Below are 27833 nucleotides of genomic sequence, written 5' to 3' on the forward strand. Positions count from 1 at the left end.
GCAGATCGATCTATGACTATGAGGATGGTCCTGCCAAACTCAACTTGGCGACCGCCGCAAACGGTCTCACACCCGTCCTTCTCTGGGTGGGTGCTGACTGAGTTGGAACGCCATGTTAAGAAATGACTTCGTGTCGTGTAAATCTTAGCCCGTTTAAAGCTCGATTAATCACAGGCTGACGAAAGTGGGAAGAGGGATGCATGAGACATCACCATCGCTTGCTGTCCCGCTCTGGAAAACACCCCTATCTCTATTTAGGCCAATTTCTGTCTGTCCTGTAGACGTCTTTTCATACACTCGGGCAGATGTTGACCGCACGACACCCCCTTGGCCCATCGTCAGTTGTTTATCACGCGATTGGGATCGAGCAGTCGTCACATGCGATGTGTAAAAAGAGCACGCCGCGATGCGATGTAGTGCGCGGTGCGAAGTCATGTGTATAGTATGCTGTCGGCAGCGTCCCGAATGTGTTTGACAGAGCCCCACGATGCTATTTCCACTTCCAGACGAGCACTCCAACACCGACCGAGTCCCGGGAAGGACGACAAATCGTTGCTTGTACATCTGCCGATGAAGGAAAAAAATAGGAGACAATCGGCTTGAATGTCGTAAGGATTCAACTGAAGACGTAGAAATGTACCGAGGAGAGTTCAGCAGCTTCGCGTGATGTAGAGGAGCGGAGCTGGTTTGCCCTGTGAAAGTCTTGAAGTCACTGACATCAAAGCGGGACTTAAAAACCGAGACCTCATTTTCAAGCTTTCAAGAAGAGCAGACAATAGCTTCTTTTTATCTGTCTTTCTTTCTCTCTCTCTCTCCCTCTCCCACCTCTCTTCTTTATCTATACCTCTCTTTCTCCCTTTAACTCTGTCTTTGCAGCGAATTCTTGGGAACGGATTTGAGCAGACTCAATCATTATATGAAACTGTGCTGGTCGCCATTCTTGACAAGTGCAATTTGGCGCCGTAGAGTGTGAAATACTGCGCCTTGAGTAAGATTCCAAAGAATCCGAACGTCTGCTTCTCTCGCTTGTAGACGGGAGGGAAGACCTCTCGTCCTCACGAAGTTGAATTACGCAGGTAAGTTAAAATTCTAGCCTATTTCATTATTGATACTATTATTCGTCGGAGACTTCGCTCATAGATTTGCGAAGTAGCCATAATGTATGATTTCATCGCGCCCTAGACGAAACCAAAAAGTTTTCAACATTTCATAATATAAAATTATCATCCTCCAGTCATGTAGACATCACTAATTAATAAAAGAAACGTCATGTAAGGCACTTTGCACGCTTTTATCTAATCTTCGCAGTTTATGTGTTTTCGTTTCTTTAATTCTGTTTTTGATGAGAACTGTTTCAGCGATTACAATCATATAGGGCAATAGGTGTTTTACGGCTTTCTTGCCTCGGTATGTCAAAGACGTTGATTTCGGAAATAACAAAGGCAACATGATTTTTTTGAGCACGTTCGTGAAACATCAATCACTGCGAGTGCATTGTGCAGGAGAATTCCAGCAATGTGCAAGGTTTAAAAAAATACTCGAGAAAACTCAAAAAGGTGGAAATGAAAAAGAAAAGAGAAAACCCCCGCAAAAGCACTTGACACACTACCTGTGCCAAGTGGAATGGCCTAAATCAGTTCTCGACACGAGATTTAAGTTATCGGTTTTAGGACAAGAACCCGGCTTCGCCGTTTGGAGTATCTCGTTTCTTTGCATAGCGTGTTTAAATACTTGTCATAATAACGCGTGCAAATAGTCAGGACGGAAGCCAATTAAAGAAAGAATGGAGCGGCGAGGTCTGGCTTGGGGTATTTTATGCCGAGAGGTACGGGTGGAACAGAGCAGTGGTAGACGAGGGTGAAAAACAAATCAAAGAACAAGCGGCTTTTACCCAGGTATAGACCAGGTTCAAACACGGAAAACCCTCACTTTTTTTTCTCTCTAGTGTGCATTGCTTTTTATTTTGTATTGTACTGTTTTGCATGGTTTATGCCCAAGAGTACTATTTTTTCTCTCTCTCTTTAATTCTTTCTCCCTCACTCCCTCTTTCTGTATTTTTCTTCTTGATTCTTACCCTTGGGTTGCATCGAATATTCTGTAAGGAGATGAATGAATGCATATTTGCAGGTCTATAGCATTTTTTTTCTTCTTGATTCTGGATGTCGTGAGTGTCGTTAGAACTTTGTTATAAATGAAAGTATTTAATGATGACGGGGAAGGGCTGGATAATATAACAGGAACATTCATTCGACGCAATATGAACATCCAATGGAAGTCCAATAAAAAAATTGGTGTTATTTTGATCCAAAGAGGCTATCTTTCCGTGTAGCGATTTTGAGATATATATCATGGCATATCCATATTCTCCTCTGTGACTATGGAATTCTTTTTGTTAAAAAAGTAATATTCCATTGAGCTATAGGATTTTCTTGACAAGATATTATTTTCAAAGTACTTCCCTCATAAAATTGAATATACTGTGCTGTCATGTCTTCGTCATGAATTTGACCGACCTCCATCTCAAGCACAGATCATAAAGGTGTGTCCCACCCAACATCAGCCCTGATCCATAACCCTCAAAACTCTGCACAGCTCTTTCTGAGCCTTTTTTGCCGCCGAGTTAGAGAGTTGGCCGCACAACTGGTTGCACGCAGAGAAGAAAGAGGAGGTCAGACAAGGCATTTGACAACTGGGACCGATGAGGTTTGGTGATGGATTACCAAATCAAATGTCTTCACGAACGCTGTTGCTGCGTCACGCCAACTCCCTCCCCCGTTACCGCCACTGCCTTCTTCTTTTACCTGGCGGGTCTCTAGAGTATATGAGATGTTTGACTCTCAGTCTCATTAGTCAAATGAATCGTTATATTAGTTTTCTTTCCTTGTATGCTTTATCCTTTGCAACTATGGGTGTATGTGTGAAATTGTGTGTATATTATGTTTGCGTTATCTTTGCCCACCCCCACAAACGTCATGACATTTGCTTGTGTTGTTTGACTATGTCGTGATAGAATCAGATGACTGAAAGCCGGATGGGGGTCTCGGACTGACATTCACGTATTGAATAGTGTAAACAGAAGCTTACAAGAAACACATGACCATCGACAGTATAAACTAAATGCATGGAGAGCTCCATGCTAAATGTCTCTGTAAAAAGTCCCCGGGTCTTCAAGTAGCTACGTCTAACCACTGGTTTGTTAAATACAACAATATACTAAAGAGGAAATACAGTTAAACCTGTCTTAGCGGCCACCTGCCGTATGAGATCAGTAATGAAAAATCCCTATGAGAGAAAATGCCATCGAAAAGGCCCTGTCCATAGCGGCCACCTGTCTATAACAGCCACCTTTTTGTCTCCCTTTGGTGGTCGTTAAAGACAGGATTGATTGTACTATGTCGAAGCTGAGAAGGGGATACAGACTACTAGTATAAGGTGTCGGGACCACAACGCTCAGGCATGGAATATCGAATCCCAATTAGGACAAGAAATACACACATAAAAGCTAGAAAATAACAGAAACAAAAAAACAGACCTTTGTCCAAATTTGTCTCATATCGCAATAAAACACGACGGGGCAGTTGGGTTGTTCTATTGAGCCGTCAAGATCATGATCATGAATCAATACAGTGTTCGTACAAGAAAGCAGTAACAGTCATGTCATACAGAAACAGAACGACCGGAGAGTCTGATGTTTGGAAATGTAAGTATAGGACAGATAAAGAGAGTAGACCTAACTACCAGTTTGTATAATGTGCAAGAAGAAGGAAACTGGACTACCGAAATTATTTCGTGTACTGGATTGAATTCATTGATCCTGTTGTAATTCTATACGTGCTCAAATTAATCTGGGTGTCGCGTAATGACAAGCTTTCGGTGTACTCATTTTCTCTATGGCACAAATTGTATGTTGTATATGAAGATATGTGATGAAAAAAAAAATGCCTGGTATGGACAAAAAAGACGAGTAAAATATAGTATCTCAAGTTTATGGGATTCTTTTGTTTCCTCCGTAATAGTATGCTTATTTTACGAAAGAATTTTTTACATTTGAGGTTTCCAATGGCAAGAGATACTGTTCATACTCTTCTGTTAGCCAAGTAGCTTGCATGTATGATAATATTATGCGCTAATACTTTACCGCAGCTTTTGTGGACAAAGTGGAGGTCAAGGTCCTTTTTGTTCTGCGACAGTCAATGTGTGATTTTTGTTCATACTTTCAGAGTCATGTGCCTACTTTTTATCATTTACGGGACATTCCATCAGCCCATGTTGAAGGTGCCGGACCTTATTAGTAGAAGGAGTAAAGTTTTGTGAGCTTCAGCGGTGACAAGCTTCGACAAAAGTCGGACAGAAAATAAGAAAGTAGTGGAATTTGTCACCTGTTGTCGCCAATCAGCGATGTCTGTCAGAATCGCACGTAAGTGGGGTGATGACGTCATAATTGCATCACAAGTCTGCATATTAAGTGGTTTGTTTCCAAAGCGATGATACAAAGTCGTGTTGAGTCTATTTAGCAACTTGTCTTTCAGTTGATGCTTCATGGTAAGAACTCGAGAACGGTATGGTGCGAAAATGATGATTACATTCATTCATCAAAAATACGCACCGAAAACATTGTCATTGTGGAGGGTGTACTGATGTGCACTCCGGTTATAACAATCACAGTTATAACGAAATTCTCGTTACAACAGAATGAAAATTCAGGTCCCAAAATTACAATCTTTATTTCTTTAAATTTAATTGTTCGGCCGAAACGAAGTTTCGACAGTTCTGAGGACTATAACGGGAGTGCACTGTAGTAATATGATAATTGAGAGACTTGAGAGATAGACATGGGGCACATGATTAAGTGCTGGCCTAGGTAAAGGGAAGTGTCCAAAGAACGGCTTTGGCGTGCCCTGTCTGAAAGGATATCAGACCACCTGTGATATCAATCAGTGTATTATCATGTAGGTATGTCGTCCAGGCGTATTATAAAATGCAGATCAATGCGTACAATCCAACAAGACCGGAGCTGAGTGGTAAATATCTAGTGTGCTCAATGACAAAAGCCCGTTGCTATGGCAGTCAAGGGCGAGAATATTTCGCTTTGCACACACAAAGAGAAGAAACTCATTATCAGTGTTGGTTTTGTCGTAATTGGCTTCGTCTGAACGTGCACTATTTTCGTATCCCATCCTTGCCTACCCACGTGACACGTGATGTTGCGGTTCATGTAATTGTAAAATTGAAAATGAAGCTTTCCCCCTGCCACTATTGTTTGGAAACTCGAAATGACAGCGATTCAATCACGTATCATGGCTTTACACATAGTTCCATACTTTACCTTTGTATGTCATCCGCTTTCCCTGATATGAGACCTGCGGGAAAGGCGTAATGGCATGCAGAGGAAGGGGGGGGGGGGTGGTGGTGGGAGGGGCAGAAACGATGAGTATTGTCACTGCGCGTGTTCGTCACAGCCGCATGTTGTAAATGTTTCGCGACAACCTGATGTTGCCAATAACCGCTGCAGTGCAGGATTCCATCAATATTGTGGTAAGCGGTCCCCTTCCTTCTACGGGCCTGCCCTTCACCGTTGTCATTTCCTCCGCAGCGCTGCGGCGGTTGCTAGCGGGCTTTGCGTGATGAACGATGAAAAAATTTGGAGCAATATTGAGCATCTAGTCGCAGGTAATCAAAATCTCATTAAAACGATGCCATCATCTCAAATTGGATAAGTCAGCCTCAGGAAGCCGGAACAAGATAGTAACAAAGAAATATAGAACACGTCAGTGTATCCTGCCTGCACTAATGGTAATCATAATCGAGCTCCAAGCAGAGAAAATTGTGGAAAATGTGGCTTTTGCGATTATATATCAGATTTATGTTTTGTGAAACAGTGAGTTGGGAACAGCATTGCTGTTGACGGTATTAAACATGCGCTCTTCTTGCATGGAGATTTCTCTGCATGCTGTCGTACGTTTACTGACATAATATCAATAAGAATCTTCCATTGGATTTTTAAATTCTCTTAATAGAAATACCGCAGAAGGTCTGTATCTACACGGAGGTTATTTTCGTCTGCTTTGAAATGAGCGTGCTGAGGGTAGTTCGGCCATCCTCCGTCTGCCAGTGGGCGATCTTGGCTGCGGTGATCGCCGGGTTCCTGGCAGAGTCGCAGACGATCCTAGAAGGAGATGTGACCACCGCCGACGAAGACGAGACAACCTTCCTTCACGGAGACTCGATGTCCTCCAGGTGAGAAGAACGTCGATCTCTTCCTCTTATTTTCCTTCTTTTTATCTTCCCTTCTCTCTATCATCTTCTATTGAGGATGGATGAAAGATGGATGATGTGAGGAAACCGTTTCACTCTCAGCTCACCCTCGATCCCCCCCCCCCCACTTCCCCCTCTTTCTCTCTTTATATACTTGATATTTGATGCAATAATCCTTTGATGCAGCTCACATACGAAGCCATGCTGGGATGATGCGCCCATGGAGCATGTAGCCCCATGGTGTGCCATAAGGAGGTACCATTTGGTGCATACATCAGTCCCACGATATCATCTGCAGTAAAATGTTAGTAAGTGCTCTTGTGCGAGTAAAAACAGCATGGATCCTACTACACCATGGTGGATTTAACAGAAGGCCGCGTTGTTCTGAGGATTTGTACATAGAGCAGCTCCTCGGAATGATGTTGGGTCGACGGTGTATTATAAGTTACTATAGGTCCCGGCAGGCGATTTCACAGTCTTGTGTAGAATGAATATACTTATGACAATCGGTGGTGGATGTAGGAACTGTAGATGTTTTCTCCTCTCTTTAGATTTTTATGTCTTTATAATGAGTTCAGAATTCTTAATACATGAAACAAGCCTGATATCAGCAGACATCGCACTGCCTCCGCATGAGGCTGCTTTTCATTTCAACATGTTTTACTCTTCCCATTACACTTTCCTATTTCTTTGTATCTCTCACATTTCTTTTTCTTCAAGGGATGGAAAAACGGAGAAGTTCTGCCCCCTCTCTTGTCACTGAAAACCGGGTAGATCTTATTTTCTCGTTAGAAATCCTCGTTACCCATAGAAGCTTGATCTCCATTGTAATTCGAATTATCAAGACAGATTGCGAGATGCCTCATTAGTATAAGCCCAATTTCCATTAGATAACCTCCTTTGGTGTACATCGCATATGATATAGTTATTACTTGAAAGTTTTTTCAGACCATTTTGTTTTTAGTTACCCAAAGAGGCCACCGCGCCAAATCCATAATAGCTTCACTTTACTTTAGTTGATTTCTTTCTGCTACATAGAATGGATACTGAACAGGATGCTGTGACGCTTTTTTCATTTTCTTTCTCTCCATCACTGTAGTCATTCCAGAAACGTGTAAAGATATGATTTCTTGTATATTTTTCCATATAGGGCCTACTCTGCAGAGTTTCCACAATGCGTCGTCAGCATTAATGCTAGCAGGCTATCTGCTTCTTGAACAGTAAAAAACAAGATCGATTGCCTAAAAACTGTCGACAGGCTTTATGGGTTTCATACAAATTAACGCAAATAAAAAGAATAGCCTTGATAACACTTTAAAGTAAAAAAAAAATGGTATTGGGGTTCATTGTAAACTGTCTGTAATTTGCGCTGAGGCAATTAGCAACACGCTATAACCTCGAATACTTCATTTAGTAAGTACATTGCACAGTTTGCTATGGTTGACATGATCAGTGTTCATCTATACATGCATGGGCCTGGTTGTAAATGTAATGGGCCTCATGGTTTGATCATAGACAACCTATTCCAATTGATAAGAGAGATGTACCCATCACAACCTTGTTTTTCTTTTGGTTGCTGTTGATTTTCTCTGTCGCTGTCTTGTCTCTACTCATCTTTTCCTCTTTCTCTCTTTCTTTATTGTGAAATATTTGGCAGAGAACATGACAAGCAGTTGGTGTGCAGCTCCTTATCGTGTTTATGTGGGTCTTCTGAATGATATCATGTTGTTAGTATACCCCGCTTTATTTCATTTATCCTTCTCAGACACAAGTGAAATTTTAGAGTGGCAGACAACAGCCCAAGAGGTGACAATGCTATCTTACACGGCATTCGTGTTCTCTTGCTATCAAGTTCGGTTGACGAATTGGGGCTTGATGTAAGTGAGTTGGGTATGTACACTATAGCTTTGTACGTTTTCAATCATGGGTCGCAACTTGATCTATGTTCTCAAATATGTGACGGCTTTTTCAGCCTCGGGTGACAACATATGATTATCTCGGCAGTCATGGGACTCAACTTCCACATGTGTTAACCTGGATGAAAATAAGATACTTCCCTCCACTAGACAAAATAACCTGCTACAAATACAATGCATACCATCACACCGTATATGAAATATGTTCGGGTGTGAAAAGTGTCAACATGCAGGATTGTACACGATTGCCCCTTCTATCTAAGCATGAACGCGAATTCAATAGAATTTGATGCGTTTGGGGTCGGGATGGGGTGTGACAGCATAATACATTGTCTCACTCAGCAAGGGGGAAATTTACTGTGACTCTTTCGGACCTTCTTGCATAAATTGTATGTTTCTTTTTTCTTTTCTTTTTTTGTAGCGAGATGGTAGTGTTACTCACGTCAGTTCTTGTTATTTCTTAATTGATAAAATGACATGATAGCGATTTAATGTTTGCAACAATAAACATTATAGGCGTTTAACCTGCACAGGACATGGGATTGATTTGAATAGACCTATATTAAACATGTCTGGGCTGAGGAAGTATGACCACATCACCCCTGTCGTGGCTTAGCTGCATTGGCTTCCCATCAAGAACAGAATTTATTTCAAGATCTTACTGCTCACTTTTAAGGCCATTCATGGTCTGGCCCCATGATACCTGTCTTCCGTAATCGAGCGTCGTCAGCCTCGCCCTGGCCTTCGTTCATCTGGCCTTACTCTCCAGATGTCCATTACACATCTCCAATGCTGTGGATCATCATTATCATCATCATATTCGGGATTTGTTCACCGAGGATGTATGATACATGCAATGGATTTGAGGTCATACCAGCTAAAAAATTGACCGGGAAAATGCAACTTCTACCGGGTCATTTTTACTCTGCTTACCGTAGCTATTCCTAGAAGAGAAAAAGGGAAAAAAGAGACGATGCAGAAACAAAAACATACAAAGAGATAAACGATTGTTTCTGTCATTTACAATTAATGGCAACTTGTTTGTACACAGACAGAGTCAGTGGGTTTTGGCGGTCCCGAAAGGGTTTAGGGATCCTTTAACGCGGACAAAATGGCGAGCGCTGTTTTGACTGATGTTATTGCCTTTTACATGTATTCCGTATATAATGCCAATGACATTGTATTTAATTTACCGCTTCTGAGAGAGTTAATGATGTGGTCAGCTTCTGAACACAAGACGTTCTGGCTTATGTCCAGACTTTTTCTCAGAAACGAGAAGTAACACATTCTTCACGCTGACCGCTGGAACCACTATCACCTCCTTCGTTTCAGCATGGAGGTGAGACGTCTCACCTCCGTGGTTTCAGTCTGCAGCTGACCCCGTTATTATTCTATTCTCCGCTTCCAGACCACCAACAGGCAACATTGATGTCCATCGCCAATGTGCGTCATCTTTGAAAACTTCAAGAAAATAAACTTGTCACTATATGTCTTGTCCCAAACAACTGCGTACGGAAGAGAGAACATACCTCATTCTGTCTCTATGATTGATGACACACAGACATACACAAACATACACATACAGACATACAAACACACACGCACATCCACAGAGGATCACACTCAGTTGCGGTTTCTTCTTCATTGTAAAGAAGAAAAAACATGACTATGGCCATGACTATGACGGAGTGTCCCCCATGCATCTGCAGTCTGTGAAACAAGAAGCACATTAAAAGCAGTCTAGTCTGTCTGACTCCACGTGGAATGCTAAAGAGAATGTGACCGTGACTGGAACGGAAACACATCAGCTCTCATTTAAGAATATCTTCCCAAAACTTGTCTATTGATGATATTTGGCATAGAATTGGTATGCGTCACATCTAAAGCTATTTAAAAAAAAGAAAAAAAAACACGTTTTTTGGTACTCCTTCCGATTCCTATCTGTCATTCTCGATTACTTCTACATGTATTAGTCACATTCAGATGTAAGGGGTCACATTATCTCCTAAATACATCATTGGCAACATGGATTGAATGTTCAGAGTGCAGACTTTCCCTTTAGCTGTTCTCATCACTTATTCAAACTTTCCCGAGGGCGCTATTAATGTTATGATTACGAGTAGAAAATTTCTATAATCACTGAGATGAGCTTGAAGCTTTGATACAAAACTGTCATCTAACTCATGTTGGCAATGAAATGTTGGTGCTGTCTTTAAGGAACCGAGGTCTACGTTTGCCAGCGCACATCCTGCACCCTACGTCAGATCATAATCCAACTATATAGAGGTCAAAATCAAGCCGGACTGTCGCGAGCACAACACATCGAAGTGCCTCAGATTTCCTTTGTTGGGTCACCACGTAATCCAGCAATGCATTATACCTTGACCGCAAGGGAGGATTATTGCCTGAAATAATGATCAAGGAATCCAGACTTAAGAAAAAGAAAAAAGCAAAGGAAAAGAGAGATAAAGAGACAAAGAGAGAGATGGACAGAGAGGGAGAGAAGGAGAGAGAAAGATATAAACAGAGAGAGAGAGAGAGATGGAGGGAAGAGATGGAATATGACAGGGAATGGCACAGGCACGCGTCACGTGATTAGTCAAGATGTCGACGGCCTGTTTAACAACCATTTCCGTCCTCGGGAAATCCCCATGGTATAATAATGTTTGCTTGGAACATTACAAGCCAATGAGTCTAATTGGATGTGCGCGGAGACACTGCGAAGGAATCAGGGACACGTATAACTGCTTTTACCACGTGATTGATGACGTCACGGCAATGGAGACAAGGCGGCGCTTCTCGCAAATATGAACACTGATTGTCAGGTGCTCCGCGACCAGGCCCGTCTCAAGGTTAGAGGAAGTGGAGACATTGAGGTCATCCGTTGTCAGTTCATGGAGCTTCAAGGCTCGTCTACATTATCTCCGTGGTCAAAAGATAATGAAACCCACAGAAATGTATATCTGTGAATTGGCCATGACACCGTCATGTTTAACTTAATCATAGATCGACTTTGGGTCATTTTACAAACTATATGACAAATATATATAAAGTTGAGATGAGCAATATTAATGAAACTTTGACCACTCTGTTTGCTTGATTATTTAACGGCAATTGTAACGTGAAATTGGAGTGCCATTTTACTTTTGAGAATGCCAAGATCGATCGAACACACGAGCAGCACTGGTTTAAGAACACCCTTACACTTACTATTATTTTTATGGCGTGCGCAGTTTCTCGTGAAGATGGCTATTTATTTTGACTGAGCTTTTCAACACGGTGGTCCCCAAGCGAGGATATCTAGATAGGCGGGTAGCTTTGCTCAGGAATTTTGTGTTGACTGTAGGTGGCTGTTGTTGAGCACATCAATCGCCACCCTGATATTTCTGGAAATATTAGACCCTGCGAGATTCAAGAAGTTCTGAGATATTCCGTCCTACATCGACATCGAGTGGAAAATGGAATTATTCTCACGCCTCAACAAAACATACAAGCACTGCGCTTCCTTTTGAAGTCCATCGCGCCAAGAAATCAAAGAAATTTGAAAATCAGGAGAATAGATAAAAGTGGTCATGTGTGTTATTTCACTGCCCAAACAGAGTTCGTGGTTTACGATTGTTTGCTGTCCGATATTCCTTTACATGGAGGCGGGAGAGAAAGGGGGACATCCCACGAGACCGACGCCCACGAGTCATTCACGAGTTCGACATTGAAAGAAAAAAATCCATGAGACATACAACCCATGAGTTCGATACTATATAGGCAAATAAGGCCCATGAGTTCGACACTTTAAGGTAAAAACAGCCCACGAGTTCGACATTATACGACATGGGGCTTTATGTGTCGGTCTCGTGGGCCTTGTTAGCTTAGTGTCGAATTCATGGGCTGTATGACCCGTGGGTTGTATAACTCGTGGGCTGTATGACTCATGGGCTGTATGATTCGTAGGCTGTATATGATTCGTGGTGTCGTGACGTGCACCCGGTGAAAGAGACGTGTATGACTTTGGCACCAAACTAGAAATTTGAGAATGAAACAGCGTGAATGTGTGACTCGCTTCTGAAGCATATAGAAAGGGGAACCATGTTACAAACAATGGATTATCATTATTATTATTATTATTATTATTATTATTATTGTTATTATTACTATTACTATTATTACTATTACTATCATTATTATTATTATTATTATTATTATTATTATTATTATCATTATTATCATTATTATCATTATTACTATTATTATTATTATTATTATTATCGTTATCATTATTATTATTGTGAAATTTTAGATAAGAATTGGCAAGAAGGACAGACATCTCTCTGGTGCGGTAGATATCTTCGTTTTACTTTTCAAAATGTAAAGATTTTGTAATCAAACAAAACGCATTAAATCCAATACTCTCTCCTGTATCTCGTATCTGGCAAGTTCTTTAGATTCGTTTTGTCATGAAAGTTTTTATGGGTTAGCCGCAGTTATGATGTAAGCGTTGTATCAAGACGGTTGAGCGTACTTTATCAAATGTTTTCAACTTACGTCAAGAGCGGAAATTTTTGTACCTGCTGGCACTGACTGGTGATCATGATCGTAAAATTGGCGGCTATCTTCATTCTGCCAATTTGCGTTGATGCAAGATCCCGAAAATTATTGATCTTGGATGTTATGGTTGCTGTTGTTTTATTGTAATAAAATAAATCTAACCAAGACGAAGCAAGATCCATAGAACCAAGAATCTAAGCCAATCGTTGAAGACGATGGAGTTGGTGAGTGCCATGATTTCATTCGCACAGACCCATCGTTCCCTTCGTGACGAACGTATGCAGTGATGGAACTCGGATAATTCCGTTCCTGGATGTAGCTATTTCCGACTTGTCAATCCAATTCCCCATTCCGGAGACCCATGTTCCTCACAGAGTGCGAACAGACAGAAGTGCATTCACACAGGGAGGTGACAGCTTCTTACCAGGTTGATCCGTGTTTTCTTTTTGTCTCCCCCACCCCCTTTTTTCTTTTCTTTTTTTCTTATAGTTGCCTCGTTATTTTCTTTATTTTTCTTATAGTTGCCTCGTTATATCATTCATTGTTCATTCTCAGTCAGCTGTATGTTTCATGGTTTGTCTCTTGTTTTCTTCTACTTTGTTCTGTTGTTTGTATTTTTTTTTCTACGTGGAGTGAGGGTTGGAGTAACAGCGCACCGACTGTCCACGGCACATAATCAGTCCATCATCGGCTTATCATGTTAATGAGATCTTTCTTCCTCTTTGAGACATCATTCCAGTCTGCTGCGTCAATCAAACTAACATTAGTCAGTGTGTCTACCCCCCCCCCCAATTCTTCGCGAGATTCATTGCGTGTAGAGAGGAGGTGTCATACCCCTGGTGTAGACCAGGGAGGTTACGTCTCACTTCCCTGTGTAGACCAAACTTTACTAAACTCTTTCGAGGATTAACCAAAAAATAAAGATAAATAATTAGAACAAAAGAAAGATTTTGTAATGATTTATTATGAAAATTCACCAGAATAGTCAATCAGCCGTAAATTACTTCCATCTTGAAAGCAGACAGATGTGTCTCAAGTGGTCGATTCACAGAACGGGATAATACTGGAAAAGTTGAGCAGCCAATCAACGTTCACGATCGTCTATAAAAAAAGATACAAGGACAGGAAATCAGTAAGTTTTCCCTCCTGAGTTTACCATTGTTTCTCTACGAACCCGCAGACAATTCTGACAACGAATTCAGTTCAATTCAATGTTTTATTTCATTTTTCGACAAAAAAGATATGAACATCACTTTTTTGATAACAGAAATTAAGGTGCGTAAAGTATAACATGAAAGAATGTATATACAATGATTGTACCACCTTATACACTATCATATAACTCAAGTGACTAGAAGTAATTATACAGTATGCAAAATTCGAAAAATGGAGGGACCCACTAAAAAGACAAAGCTTGTAGATTGTGGGCCCCTCAGAGGAAAAACATCAGTTGAGAAAAAAAGTAATAGTCTGGAAGCCCACTAGAAATATAGATCAACAAAAGCAGACAGATATACAAACAAATAAACATGAAATGAGACTGGAGTAGGCGTAACAATACAATGGAGAGTTGACTATGAGACGAGACAAAATGAGGCAAAGCTAACGTAATAGAAAAGAACAGAACAGACAAAAACGTTCTACAGACAGCGATCTCGTAAGAAGTATGTAAGAATAATGATATCTCCAGTGATATTAAATCATTTGAGCTCAACCAGTTTACTTGTTGGGCGTTATTCTTTTCCTCAAGGTGACTTGACGGTTACAGCTCGTTATTCCGAAGTTTCGTTATTCCGAAGGTTCTTTAGTCCGAAGGTTCGTTATTCCGAAGGTTCGTTATTCCGAAGATTCGCTATTCCGAAGGTTCGTTATTCCGAAAATGAAATAGGGTTTGTTATTCCAAAGCTTCATTAATCCGAAAATGAAATAAGGTTCGTTATTCAAAAGGTTCGTTAATCCGAAAATGAAGCAAAGCTTGTTGTGCCGAAGGTTCGTTACGGACCCTATATCACTTCGGATCAACGAACCTTCTGAATAACGAACCCTATTTCATTTTCGAATTAACGAGCCTTCGGAATAGCGAACCCTATTTCACTTTCGGATTAACGAACCTTCGGAATAACGAACCTTCGGAATAACGCCACAAATGTTCGGATTAAAGAACCCTTTTTCATTTTCGGATTAACGAATCTCTAGGTATAGGAAATTTGTGTGTTTCGTATTAACGAACCTTCAGAATAACGAACCTTCGGAATAACGAACCTTCGGAATAACGAACAGCACCCGACCTGACGACATGCACTTTAGAATTTCCTGTATAACGAGGTTCTGCAAGTTTTTGAGTGATTTCCCCGCAAACGAAGATCTCATCTGATAGTTTAGTAACCCACTTTGAAATGAATGAGTAACTTTAGTGACATGTTATTACTTAAAGGAAATGTTTTCCGAAATAATACTTTATTCTTTAAGCGTGTGGAAAGTATTCGTATAGCTACGGCTGTGATCAATATCCTCTCTCATACTACGTATACACCGCTCGAGGTAACGAAAAGTAATCGTGGCCGCAGCGCGTTCCGGCGCGTCTTCTTGTCTGTCGTTGCGGCGAATGATGGCGTAATTGATAGAGTGTCGCGCGCAGCTGCTTGATGAATCAATAATCACAAGCCAACGCAGAGCATCCAGGGAGAGGCTTGGGGTGGGGGGGGGGGGGGGGGGGGGAGGATCAGAGAGTGAACCTGATTACATGCTAATTCTGACAGAAAGACACATGTCACTCACTCAATTTCGACCACTGAAAACCTCAATTTGCTCGTTGCTATAAGGATACAACGTCTTCCTTCCTCCCCTAATTAGCTACGCGTGCCAGAGAACTCTTCACTATAAGCTCAAGGGATAGCAAGGGATTACGTATCACAACCATTACTTACATCAGCTGACTGTCGGACGACTGACCTTGCCGAAATTCCGGTCAATGTTGCCAGATACCGGGGGAAAAATCACAAGAAAGAAAACTGATTTAAAAAAAATGGTAGTGAAATAAACCCCATATACATTTATCACAAGTAAATAATAAACCAAACGTAAAGGGATGGTATGGTTTTGATTGAGATGGGGATTCAGCTTTTAACTTTTTTGTGAGATTATTAGAAATCTCTTACATGAAATATTAAGGAGCTACAATTCTGAGAGGAATTAAAAATCTATTTGATGAAAATCGGTGTTGAAATGGCTGAGATATCCCCAAACAGAGTGATGCTAATAAAAGGCGGGACCCACCAATAAAAATAGGGTGCTGTTACCGATGATCCGAAAGTGATAAAATGCGTCAAGCACTGAAGATGTTGCCGAACAATTCAAGCCATGTCGCGTTGAATTTTGGTAAACATTTATCGTTGACAATTTGTGCGTCGGAATGTGTATGTTTGTGTGTGTGTGTGTGTGTGTGTGTGTGTGTGTGTGTGTGTGTGTGTGTGTGTGTGTGTGCGGGGGGGGGGGTTATGGGAGGGGTTCGTTATATCCACGGTGCCCCACACGAATTACCCACTCCAAGCGCACCATGTATCTCGCCCTTGTCCGAAAATAAATGAAGAATGTGTTCGTGCTGACTCAATATGCCTCAAAGGGAAATGGGATTCTCTTTGCCTTCCCAAGAAACTCTACAAATTTTTACATTTTTATTTTGTGGTTCTTCAAGGATGTTTGTCATTGTTTGATTCACTAACAAATAAACCATGTTCCCTGCTTTTGCACCTGAAACATTGGCACTGACACTTACGAAAAAAAAAAATGAATAAAATAAAATAAGACGACCCTAAATACCAATGCTGTTGACAACCCCATTTCAGAAAAGAATTGGGAATGTTTTTAAACAAACAATTGTGTGTTGTGTCTAGGTTTATCTCTTGCTGGTATGAAATCCTATACCATATCATGAGTCACCTTGTCTAAAATTAATTCTCGTCAAATGAGACGATCGTTTTTCTTTGAGTTTCACGGGTACAAAATTGTTGTCATTGTCATCGGTTGCATTCGATAGTGCGCCGCCAAGTAGCATTCTCGACGTCAAAAGTTTCTCCAATTGATTCTTTATACACAAAATCGTAGTAAACACCTTGTGACATCAAACTACACCTGAAATATGTTGTTTATGTAGCTCCGTTTGCTTTTAGAATCAAGAAACATCTTTGTTTGAAATGACGCAATCTTCTCTTTATACTTCAGTCTTTTCTTGAAAACATTTTGAGGAGACAATACCCAGACGTTGCCGTTTGAGGTTTTAAGGAAACGATCACAGAAAACTTTGCAAAAATTATTTGCTTTTGTTTCATGTCCAACGTTGAGCATGAGATGTGTTAAATTAGTTTGAATTAAAAGTAACCTGAAACTGGCGTTTGAATTCGATCAGTCAGTGTCTATATATATATATTTTTTTTTTCATTTCCATTTCCCTTCAGCAAAGTTCGATGACTTCAAGGTTTTGAATTGGCTGGTCCTTATAATGGATAATACATATTGGCTTATGTATTTAGCTATTATCCTGAAGAACAAGATCTCAGTCAAGCGATGCTATATAGCATGCAGATTTTGACGCCATTGAAAATAATAATTTATTCAAAATGGGAATATGTATGGGGCCATCACGTATTTAAACTATTAGAGAGGAATTCCAGTCCAGTTATAGATTACTCTGATAAGAAAGAGTAAAATCTTACGAGTATAAAGGTGAAAAAATCGGATAGAAATTAGGAAAATTACGGAAAATTACGAAATAAGTTTTACTAATTTCTGCAGAAAAGTTCGATATGAATATTACAAATGATTAGCTGATTATGACAGTTATCAAAGGGTAAAACATGATGTTATTCCTGCTTGAATAACTTCAAAATGATGATCAGTCAGATATATCAAGATTTGAAACTGGGGGCGTAAAATTTCGTTTGAATGAAAAACTGGAAAATTAAAAATTTTAAACCTTTGTGGCAAGTCGTGAAGGAATGACGTCAACGACGTCATCACTTCACTTTTTGCATTTTCATAATGACTGTTCAAGAACTGTTTCCTGAAAAAATAGCGAAGCTTCAAAATGTCATAATTTCCTTATTTTTCATCCGATTCTGATCAAATATTCCTTGTTTTTCTAGGAAAATTTTACTCCTTCTTTTCAGACTCCTAATCGCACTGGAATTCCCCTTTAATACAAGAAATGAGTTCCATGTTTAGTCGTGAATGCGTATATGACGTACTAGTAGGCCTATGTGTATGTGTGTGGGTACATTATGTGATTGTATGCGTGTATGTGTTTGAGATGAGACACATTAATTAAACACACAAACTGAACTCCCATACAGAAATGAAATGCATGGACTGTGTACAGAAGTGAATACATGGCAAACTCGCTGTATTATCTCCTTGACAATGATAGCCGCGACACGACTGAGTAATGATATTCCATCACGCCTTTCGCGCCAATTTCGCGGCACTTTAATGATGGCTAATTGCACGACATCCAGGGCGTACAAGATAAAATCCCCCTTTACGACCATTCGGGGGGATGAAGCGAACCGTTTTCAGGGTTTTCACCTGTTCGTCTCTTCAAACATTGTTAAGAGAGAAATAACATTTGTATAATCCAGCCTTTGGCAATACCCAGGAAATGGTTTGATTGCCTCCAAATCTTTGCCAGAAAGGAGAAGACGTCTTGTGTTAAGACCCCATCACTGCAATTTCGAAGGGAAATGATGACTTAAGTCAATGCGTCTTTGTTATAATGTGACTTCCCTAGGCTCCGTCACTCTGCAATGCGCCGACCACATTTTGTTTGGTTACAATATAGAATAATGTGCACCTTCTGCTGAATTGTCTTACCATGAGGTTGAACACACATGAATAATCTTGCAGCTCCTCGTTTGTGGAAATGAATATTTCCACATTTCCAGAATGTGAGACGGTAAAAAGAAAGAAGAAGAAGGGAAAAAAACACCGGCGAATATGCTTTAAATTTAATTCAAATCATCAGTGTAAGAAAAAAAATCCGTACAGTGTAAAATCGTGGTGATCAAATCTTCTTTCAGAACGCAGTATGCATGCCTATTAGATTTTCGACCTTTCTACCTCAGAAAGGCATCCTTACGTAAAGTCATTCGAAAGTGAAGGAGGCGTAGATAAAAATCATATTTATGGATCCATAATTAGGCCTATGTTCTGCAGAATTCATGTCACCATTTGTCTTTTCCTGCTTAAAATTACACTGTCCGACAGCAATGGTGCACATGGAATTGATTTCAGCTTTCTTGAACTCTACAGTAGTTATCCATTACTTTTCATGTCCCTTACTCATACATTCTTTTTTTGAAAGCTAATTGACGTTTTTCGGTCAGTACTTCCTAATAGCGCAGCCTTTCTATTGGTAAAACGAGGTGTTTTCATTTATGAGTGTTTGCTGGTGTGAAAATTGAAACTCGCGCCTAATTAATCATCGTCATTTTCATCCTCAAATGGCTTGACAACAAAGGCAGAATGTGTGTATGTGATGTGAAACTAGCATCAACACTATTTAATGACCTGAATCGTTACAATGTATTTTTATGCGCTCTCTGCACGAGTGCAGCTTGCCAGTCGTATATGATTGTACTTAAATTTATCAGATTGTTGCAGACGGCTGCGTACAAAGGAGGAGACTAAAATTCCACGCCATCATACCCTTCGCGCCCCATGCATGCACGATGGCGCCACAACGGACACAAATTATGCACTTGGCTATAAAATGAGTTTCAGAATGGATAACAACACTACTATATTGAACGGTGATATTCCTTTCTGCAGCGCACGCGGTTCCCATGGTCATGAATAATGTGGGCCTGTAAAGGATAAATATAACACATACCTCCGGGTTGCATGACAACCCATGTATCACTTACCATGGTTACATCGTGTAAAGCTGAAGATGAACATGAGCGTCCTGACATTAGGTTCACTAAGGGATACCAACCACCAACAGCTGACTGACACGTGTCGTAATTCAATTGTTTCCATGATAAATTGACACGTGGTACTAAGATGCACTCGAACCAATCCCGCTTACACTCTCTCTATATTTATTTTTCTCTTCTCTTTTCACGTGTTTTCCCTCATCCTTTTGCATTATTTCACATATTCACTCAAAGCCCACACTCTTTGTTTTCCCGAGGCCGCCATCGGAATCAAGAAAGTGCTTATGATGGCGCATGATCTTGTATTTTTCACCCATTTCCCCCATGATATTAAATTGGATTCACGATAATGTTAGTTCAAGTGTAAGTGATTTTAAGGTATCACGTCATGTATTATGTATTTTTGTAGGAAAAAAAACAACTATTACAAAATAGGAAATTAAACAAACGAAACAGGTACAAGTGTAGTTAGAATTCCATCAAGTTAATCGTCTAAATATAAATTCGTGGTAATTGCGCGCAGTCATGATATAATTTTGAAACAATGAGACTATCCCAAACTTCAGTGTACAAATTTCAAAGGCACAAAAACAAAGAATAACAAGTGCAATGATTTAAAATGATAATATAAAATTACAAAAATAAATAAACATAAGCAATTGTATTGAGCAGTATACAGTCATATACATAAACATGCATCCCAGTAAATAACAGAGATTACTGAATGCAGGATACCACCACCGTGGGCAATTATTGTTGATTATGTAAGACAAGACAAGATAAGCTAAGACAAGATAAGATAAGATAAGATAAGATGAGATATAAGATAACAGATAACCATTTTCACACTTCTGTTTTCCTTGGAGTATTTGTCCCATAAAAAAAGGAACTCACGTTGAAACCTCCAAGGGGGCAAGTAACCTGCCCCCTTCTCCCCACAATCGTTGCGGCGGGCGTACCGTCCTGTGGGACATCACTAATTGTCAACGGCAACAACGATAATAATGGTGAACTTGACCTTTCATTTCATTTCGCAGGGTGAAACGAGAGTACACGAACAATCGGGCGGCGCGGAGGCGGGTCTTTAAGCAGACGGATCTCAACGGTGACGGCCTCGTGACACGGCGGGAATACGTCATGCGCAACGGGAACATGACGGAAGAGGAACTCGACATCCTGTTCGGAGAGTTCGACATCGACGGGGACCTCAGCCTGTCCCAAGACGAGTTCGTCAGACACGGGTTCCTCTGGGTTGCTGCCCCAGGTGGGTGATTCACTGCAGAACGGAAGGGACATTGTGAAGGGGAGGAAGTATTCATGATTATGACGATTATAGTGTGTATGTGTGTGTGTGTGTGTGTGTGTGTGTGTGTCAGTATACTGTGTGTGTGTGTGTGTGTGTGTGTGTGTGTGTGTGTGTGAATGTGTAATCAAAGTGATGAGGCAAAGTGAGCAAAGGCTCTGAACTCGTAAGCAGGAGGTCCTGCGCCCCATTTCATAAAGAATAAGGAAAAAAGTGTCATGGTAACGATAAGAATCCAGCTTCCTGATTGGCTGATGCTACGGGAAGTTGTCATTCTCTGAAGAATTGCTATCTTTACAAATTAAATGGGGTCCAGGTCAATACATGCCTACCTGTCACATGGGGTAGTAATGATATTGTCAGGGCCCCTGGCACAACCACGGAGGTGGGAAGAGCCTTTCTACTTCCCTTGTACAACCTACAGTGCCTACACTAAGAGACGTGGCCATCAGATAAGACCACAACATCGATATTGGTAGGGTTGTTTTGATTTATTCAGAAGAGAAGCGACCTGCACTTAGAAGAGTGGTATCTTATATCTTTAAGTATTATAAATACTACTCAAAAGAAGTGATTTAACTAGACTTGTATGTATAAGCTAAAGGTACATTGTTCCTTGAATACTAGAGCAGCTATGTACCTGAATCAGGGAGGTAGCCCCTCCCTATACCTGAAATTACCTGTGACTTATTTCATATTGTGCACCCAGAATGCGAGCTAGAATCCGTCCAGCGGTGCGACGACGAGTTCGTCTACCTGATACGAGCTGCCGAGCCGACCGGAAGTGCAGAGGGAGGTCAACAAAGCCGGCTGTGCCAAGCATTCCAGGTACAGTGCAATATCTTAGAGTGAAAAATTGATAATACGCCATGATCAAGTTTACTCAAAGAATTTAGCAAACAAACAAGAGAGTTCAACGTTCGTCAGAATCAAAAGTGAAAGAAAAATAACAAATTTAAAAAAAAAGTCGTGGAAGTTGTCCCAGGAATGAGATGGCGTGATGGTTATGATAACACAATCCTTGGTAATGTGTGGTTTGTTTCATTTGTTTCATCTTATTTTTTTGACGTATATACACTCTGATAATATATGTCCCATTCGTTCATTTAGCATGTTTTCTTTTTCCTAAATCCATAATGAGGCCGATATCGAGGTCAAAATCAACCTATGACAGTGGTTTTCCATATTTTTTCTGTCATTATTGTGATGTAGTGTATGATTTGAGTTCTTTGTATTCAGTACCATAACATTATTTTAGTATTCTACACAATAGTGATAACATTATCATGAGAATAAGCATATTTTGTTTTAATATTCATATCACGTTGTATCATTTTGAATACTTTGACATGATAATTGCCATTTGTTAGTGTGCTTGGAAGGAAAAAAAAAAGACATTTAATCAAATCGAGCCATGTATTGTTCCTCCCTGCAGACATACTATGACTGCATCAAACACGAGCAGGTGTCATGTGACATGACGGCCTACTCACAGGCCGTGCTCGATCTCGTTATCACCTACCGCACCGTCCACTTCTGCCCCGACCTCGATCCCATGCCCGTCCTCTCCCTCCCCAGCCCTGACGACGAAGGGGCAGATGCTGGTGACGGGGACAACGTCGCGGCCAACATCGCCACACCGGTGGGAGTTCCCGCCGACCTGTCGGAATTCATTTCGTCAGACCAGGAACACGACGCCGATGACGATTTCTTGGTGGAGTACAGACCGAAAAGGGCTGATACCGAAGGTAAATCATGCATGTACCATCATGAACGCGTGTATTATACCTGCATTGGTGTACATCTGTTGGTGCACCTTATCATGGATAAGACTCTATCGACGCATATCTAAAAGGATGGTATAGTTTTGGTTGAGATGGGGAATTCAGATTTAAACATTTTGTGAGAAAATTGGAAACCACGTGTTAAGAGCATACAATTCTATGAGGAATTCAAAGTTTGTTTGATGAAAATCGGTTTGAAATGGCTGAGATACATTGTATCAAAACCCAAAGTAAAACAAAGTGGTCCTTATGAAAGGTAGGTCCCACCTTTTATTAGGACCTTTTTGTTTTTGGATATCTGAGCCAATTCAAAACCAATGAAAGAAACTTTCAATTCCTCATAGAATTGTATGCTCTTTAGTATTAAATAATTGGTTTCTCATTATCTCACAAAAAGTTGGAAACCTGAAACCCCATCCCAACCAAAACTATACCATCACTTTAAAGGAGAGCGCGCATAGATCCTCGGACGGGGCCTACTGTGTTCCTTTTACATTGCAGTGGTTGGGTAATGGCAACGGCAGGACCCTCTGTGTAATGACTTCACCCTGTGTAAATAAGACAGGTTTTATATAATTATTATACCTGAATTTCTCGTCTTCTCTCTCTCCCTCCTCCCTCTGTGTCTGTCTTTCTATCTGTCTGTCTCTCTGTCTGTCCTCCTCCCTGCCATTCTCTGACGCTCATAATCATTTACAGTAAATTTTAGTTTCAAAAACAAAACTCTTATTCTGACACTATGATATCGTTGAAAATGGGGTGAGTCGATTCCATCCGTCACACACTAATAATCAATGATAGATTGCCATCATAATAAGACACTACTTACCAGCAACTCGTTCCTGATGAAAAATGAGAGGTCAGTGAGAGTGAACGCCTAAGGGACTCCATACTGGGGTATGCTGAACATGTAATGCGCGGAACTGAACTTGACATCATTTGAAAATATTAAAATAATTACAAAATGATATGTCGATCACAAGCAATTATTACTTGGGGGCCCACCTCTATAGAACTAAACAACTTCAGCGAAAAGTTATAAAGAAAAAAAAACTAAAGTAATCAAAACCTAAGTAATAACAAATATAGTTCTCAGTTAATAAACGATGGGTTTATATAACACCGAACAATCTGCATCAGTGTATGGACAATTTCATTTCCAACACTGGTCTAGAAGAATCAGCCCTGTTTCGTCGTAAAAGTAACGAGGCTCGCTTGACTGGAATTAGCCTGTATTACAATATGGATTGGGACTCAATGAAACAAGATAAAGCTAATATTTGAATGTACTCCATATACGATATGATTAGCACTGATTTCCCAATGCGTTAAATAATTGTACCACCTTTTAATTGCCGCCATCACTGATAAATCGCCGTTGAAATTAATGGTCGAGCACCGTCATTGAATAGAGGTTTCCTAAAACGATTATGTATATTCATTTTGTCACCCTTTCCTAATGAAGGCCGTGTCACACCTTTCCGGGCAAGCTAACCGGGCTTGTTGCAAGGAGGGATTTTCCGCACGCAGGAAAATTTTCCGCGGGCGGACAAGAATGTTTGCGAGTTTTGCACCTGTTTCTTACCTACTAGACACGTACTACTTACCTTCTACTTGCGTGTATTCTGTGTGACCTGCGTGAGAGCTTTGAAACCGATCCGTTTTCTGTTACGAGCGACTCCCTCGGATAGGACATAAAATCGAGGTCCTGTGTATGAGAGTGTCACAGCTCATGCACGTAAAAGATCCCGCTTCATTCATTCATCGCAAAGAGCAGGGTGTCTAACCCGGTGAAGTGGTCCCACCCCACATCCAACTGGACCCCATGGAAGACCAGCTTAGTGTAGCTGAATATGGGCTATCCAGCCATCTGCACAGATGGAAAAATGAACAACAAAAATGAACAACAACTTACAGGTTTACTGAGATGTACTTGCTTTGGAGTTGCCTGCGAGGTGCTGCTGGTAAGGGTCTCATACTGGTATTCTGCGTGTACCTCGGCGAGCGAATCCCCATGACTCACTCGGAACAAGTTTTGAGCATGCTCAAGGTCTTGTCAAACCAGATCTGGGGAAGTTTTGCGGCTTGACTTGCGGGGAAACGAATTTGTTACCCGGAGCTCTCCGTAGTTGGTCCGCACCTGCAAGTACCTCATATAGCGCGTATCTCACCTGTAGTTGCCCGGAGGTGCGCACGCAAGTCCGATTTAACCGCAGCCAAGTTTTGAGCATGACCAAAATTTTTTTTCCAGGTGAGTCGCGGAAATGCCCGGAGAGGTCCACGCAGAACGCCAGTAGGAGGCCCTTAGCGGCAGCACCTCGCAGGCAACTCCCGCGCAGGTACTTCGCAGTCTCGTATGCAGCCAAGATAATGACATTCTGTGGAATTACAGCCATTCCTTCAGAGGCATTCCTTCACTGAGTTGTCAGCCCCCACGCGACTGGTACAAAGGTCACACAGTATACTCGCAAGTAGAATTTAGGTAGAACGCGTCCAGCAAGTAAGATACATACGCTGACTCGCTCAAATCCTTGTCCGCCCTCAGGAATGTCCGGTATGCTGGAAAATCCCTACACTCAACAAGCCCGCGTGACTTGCCCGGAAAGGTGTGACAGGGCCTAAACATAGTTGCGGGTAAAAAGATTTATATGCGCACCTCCGGGCGACTACGGATGAGATACGTGCTAGGTACTGTCATGTGCGGGTCATCTGCGGGGACCTCCGGGTAGTAAAAATTGTTCTTCGCAAGTCGTACGCAAGGTTTGCCCGAAAAGGTGTGACACGGCCTTTATAGGTTTTCACCTTGCGTGCAAGTAAAATGTATGAAGATGAATTTGCTATTAAAGTGCAATGTTTCCTTCATTCATTTTCTGTTTTTACTGTGAAAATTACTAACAGATGACCCCGAAGTAGCGCAGTCTGCTGGCAACGGGGAAAGAAACTGCACCATGCCAACTATGATAGCCTGCTCGGCGGCGTTCCACGAGAAGTTACAGAGGCACGCGCACGACTTCTGCGAAGGCCTACTGCATTACGGGCACTGTCTGAAACAAGAGGGGGCGCACTGCACGGAATTCGACCTGCTCAACGTGAAAGCCAACCTGCAGATGTGGTTGACCCTACACCGACAGCTCGGCATCTGTTGATCTCAAAATTTTTGTGTTTTTTTTTTTTTCTGCCTGCGCAGACACTATTTGAATGACCGCCTGTATGAGACAATCTGCAATGAGTTGCGCTAATTTTATGGGCTAATTTTGATATGTGTGTTTTTATCTATAGACGTATTCTTCCCATACGTCTCTAACAATGGACTTGGATATGATTGTCCGATGCATTGGCCGCATAGAAAATAGTCATGTTTTTAAAAATCGAAACAAACATTGTTGTTTGTGAAATTAATCGAAAAAAAAAATGTCCCATCAACCATTTACACGTACTATCACTGACTGAATTTTAAAGTATATGTGTTTTAGCTATGAAATATGTGTATGAGACTGCTACAATGACCGCTACAATGACAGAAATGTATTTTTGTTGGCCAGTATAGTGATGTAAAGGTGAAAAATAATATGTACCAGTATATCCTTTACAAAGTTACCCTTGGCCACCCACAACCATGGCGAATATGTTTTTATATTTTTGTTTGTTCGTGAAGTTTTACAAGATGTGAATGGAATTGACGTGCGCAATACAGATTCCTTTCATTTTGTTAGCACTGAATGTTGAAAGAAATAATTGTATGGGAGTTTGAAATCCTTTTGCCTCTCCATTATTTTCATATATTTTCCACGACCCCCCCCCCCCCCAAAAAAAAAAAAGTTGGCTAAAGCTTACAAGTTACACCTTTATGTATAAACGTTTCTCCCTTTTCTTCTACTTCTTCTTATTAAGTCTGCCTCCTTCAATAGACTGAAGATTCTTGCAGACTGGTGCTATTTACATTATAATACAATTTATTTACAGATATTTACAAGCACATAGAAAATTTGACGAAAATAACTAGCCACTGTGATCAACCGTTAGACGGTTTCGAAATGATCCCACAGATGGCGCTGACACAATTTCTGACGACAGGGAATTCCAGTTCCTTACAGTTCTTGGGAAGAACGAATGGCGATGCGATTCAGTTCTCGAATATGGTACCTGATAGGAGTGTGGTTGCGAGGCTCTCATCAACTGAGTAGCCTGTTTGATAATAATAGTCCTGTGCTGAAAGAGGAGTAAGATTATTGTGTATAATCTGACCAGGGATGAGTGGGATATGATAATATACTCTTAATCACATATTTTGTGTGTTGTATTATCAATTATTGTCTAATACACACTCAATCTTGCCGTACAGGGCTAAAAGTGGAATTCGACATCGTGTTCAAAAATTGAATGAAATCAAAACAGCCTGTATATGACAGAGATTTCCTTAAATCGGATCTAAACTAAAAGAGTCATGAAATTTCAAAGTTTCGTGTGTTTTCACGAGTCATGAGTTTAATGCAAATACCGATATATCTATTTTTATCAACTTGATATATTTTAGATTGATCTAAGCTGCTGAAAATCGAAGAAAATAATCGAAATGTATATTGACGTCATTATAACAATACCTTTAAAAACAATTTCTTGTAATGGGCGAGTGCAGTAGCATTCAAAAGTTTGTTTTGTATATGTCATTAAAGAAACAGTTTGATGTCCTTACTTAAAAAAAGTTCGATGTCCTTTCTTCAAAACCCTTGAAAATGACGTGTTTGTTTTTGCATTCAAACAACCGAAACTTTTAAATTCTTCTCCAATACTAACCTTTTCTTAAAATGACATCAATAAGAAAGAGATGTACTCTTCGCACTGAATTATGATAATCTTGTACACTGATGTAGTATAAATCTTAAAATGTTGTCTTGTGATGTTGGTTAAGGGAGAAATTGAATGCAGTTGCTAGATCGTCGAAGAAGAATATGGTTTTGATAATACTGTATTGTTTGTGTACAAACCAATGGAAGGGTTGGATTGTGAAGAGACTGATGGAAACTTTGAAAGCCCACGACATTATTGTGCTAAGTCTGATTCAGACTAGATTTAACCACTCTGTTCATCCTATTTTTGCTGTCCA

The 27833-nt window shown here is 40.7% G+C and overlaps 1 protein-coding gene across 1 annotated transcript; it reads left to right on the plus strand.

Moving 5' to 3' along the window:
* The first annotated feature begins 185 nt into the window (after positions 1-185).
* LOC139715967 (uncharacterized) lies at positions 186-26520 on the plus strand. The gene is made up of 6 exons (XM_071627515.1): positions 186-1076; positions 6018-6237; positions 20680-20906; positions 21655-21773; positions 22381-22693; positions 25628-26520. Exons 2-6 carry the CDS (start codon positions 6071-6073, stop codon positions 25873-25875), a joined length of 1074 nt encoding a protein of 357 aa, XP_071483616.1. The 5' UTR covers positions 186-1076; positions 6018-6070; the 3' UTR covers positions 25876-26520.
* The last annotated feature ends 1313 nt before the right edge of the window (positions 26521-27833 follow it).

Source organism: Diadema antillarum, unplaced genomic scaffold, assembly GCF_040938485.1.
Source record: "Diadema antillarum isolate AM-2024a unplaced genomic scaffold, OU_Dant_1.0 scf00000058, whole genome shotgun sequence".
NCBI lineage: Eukaryota > Metazoa > Echinodermata > Echinoidea > Diadematoida > Diadematidae > Diadema > Diadema antillarum.

Coding starts and splice junctions, on each gene's coding strand:
- LOC139715967 (XM_071627515.1), top strand. CDS start 6,071: ATGAGCGTGCTGAGGGTAGTTCGGCCATCCTCCGTCTGCCAGTGGGCG. Junction 6,238..20,679: donor GGAGACTCGATGTCCTCCAG/GTGAGAAGAACG, acceptor TTCATTTCGCAG/GGTGAAACGAGAGTACACGA. Junction 22,694..25,627: donor GAAAAGGGCTGATACCGAAG/GTAAATCATGCA, acceptor AATTACTAACAG/ATGACCCCGAAGTAGCGCAG.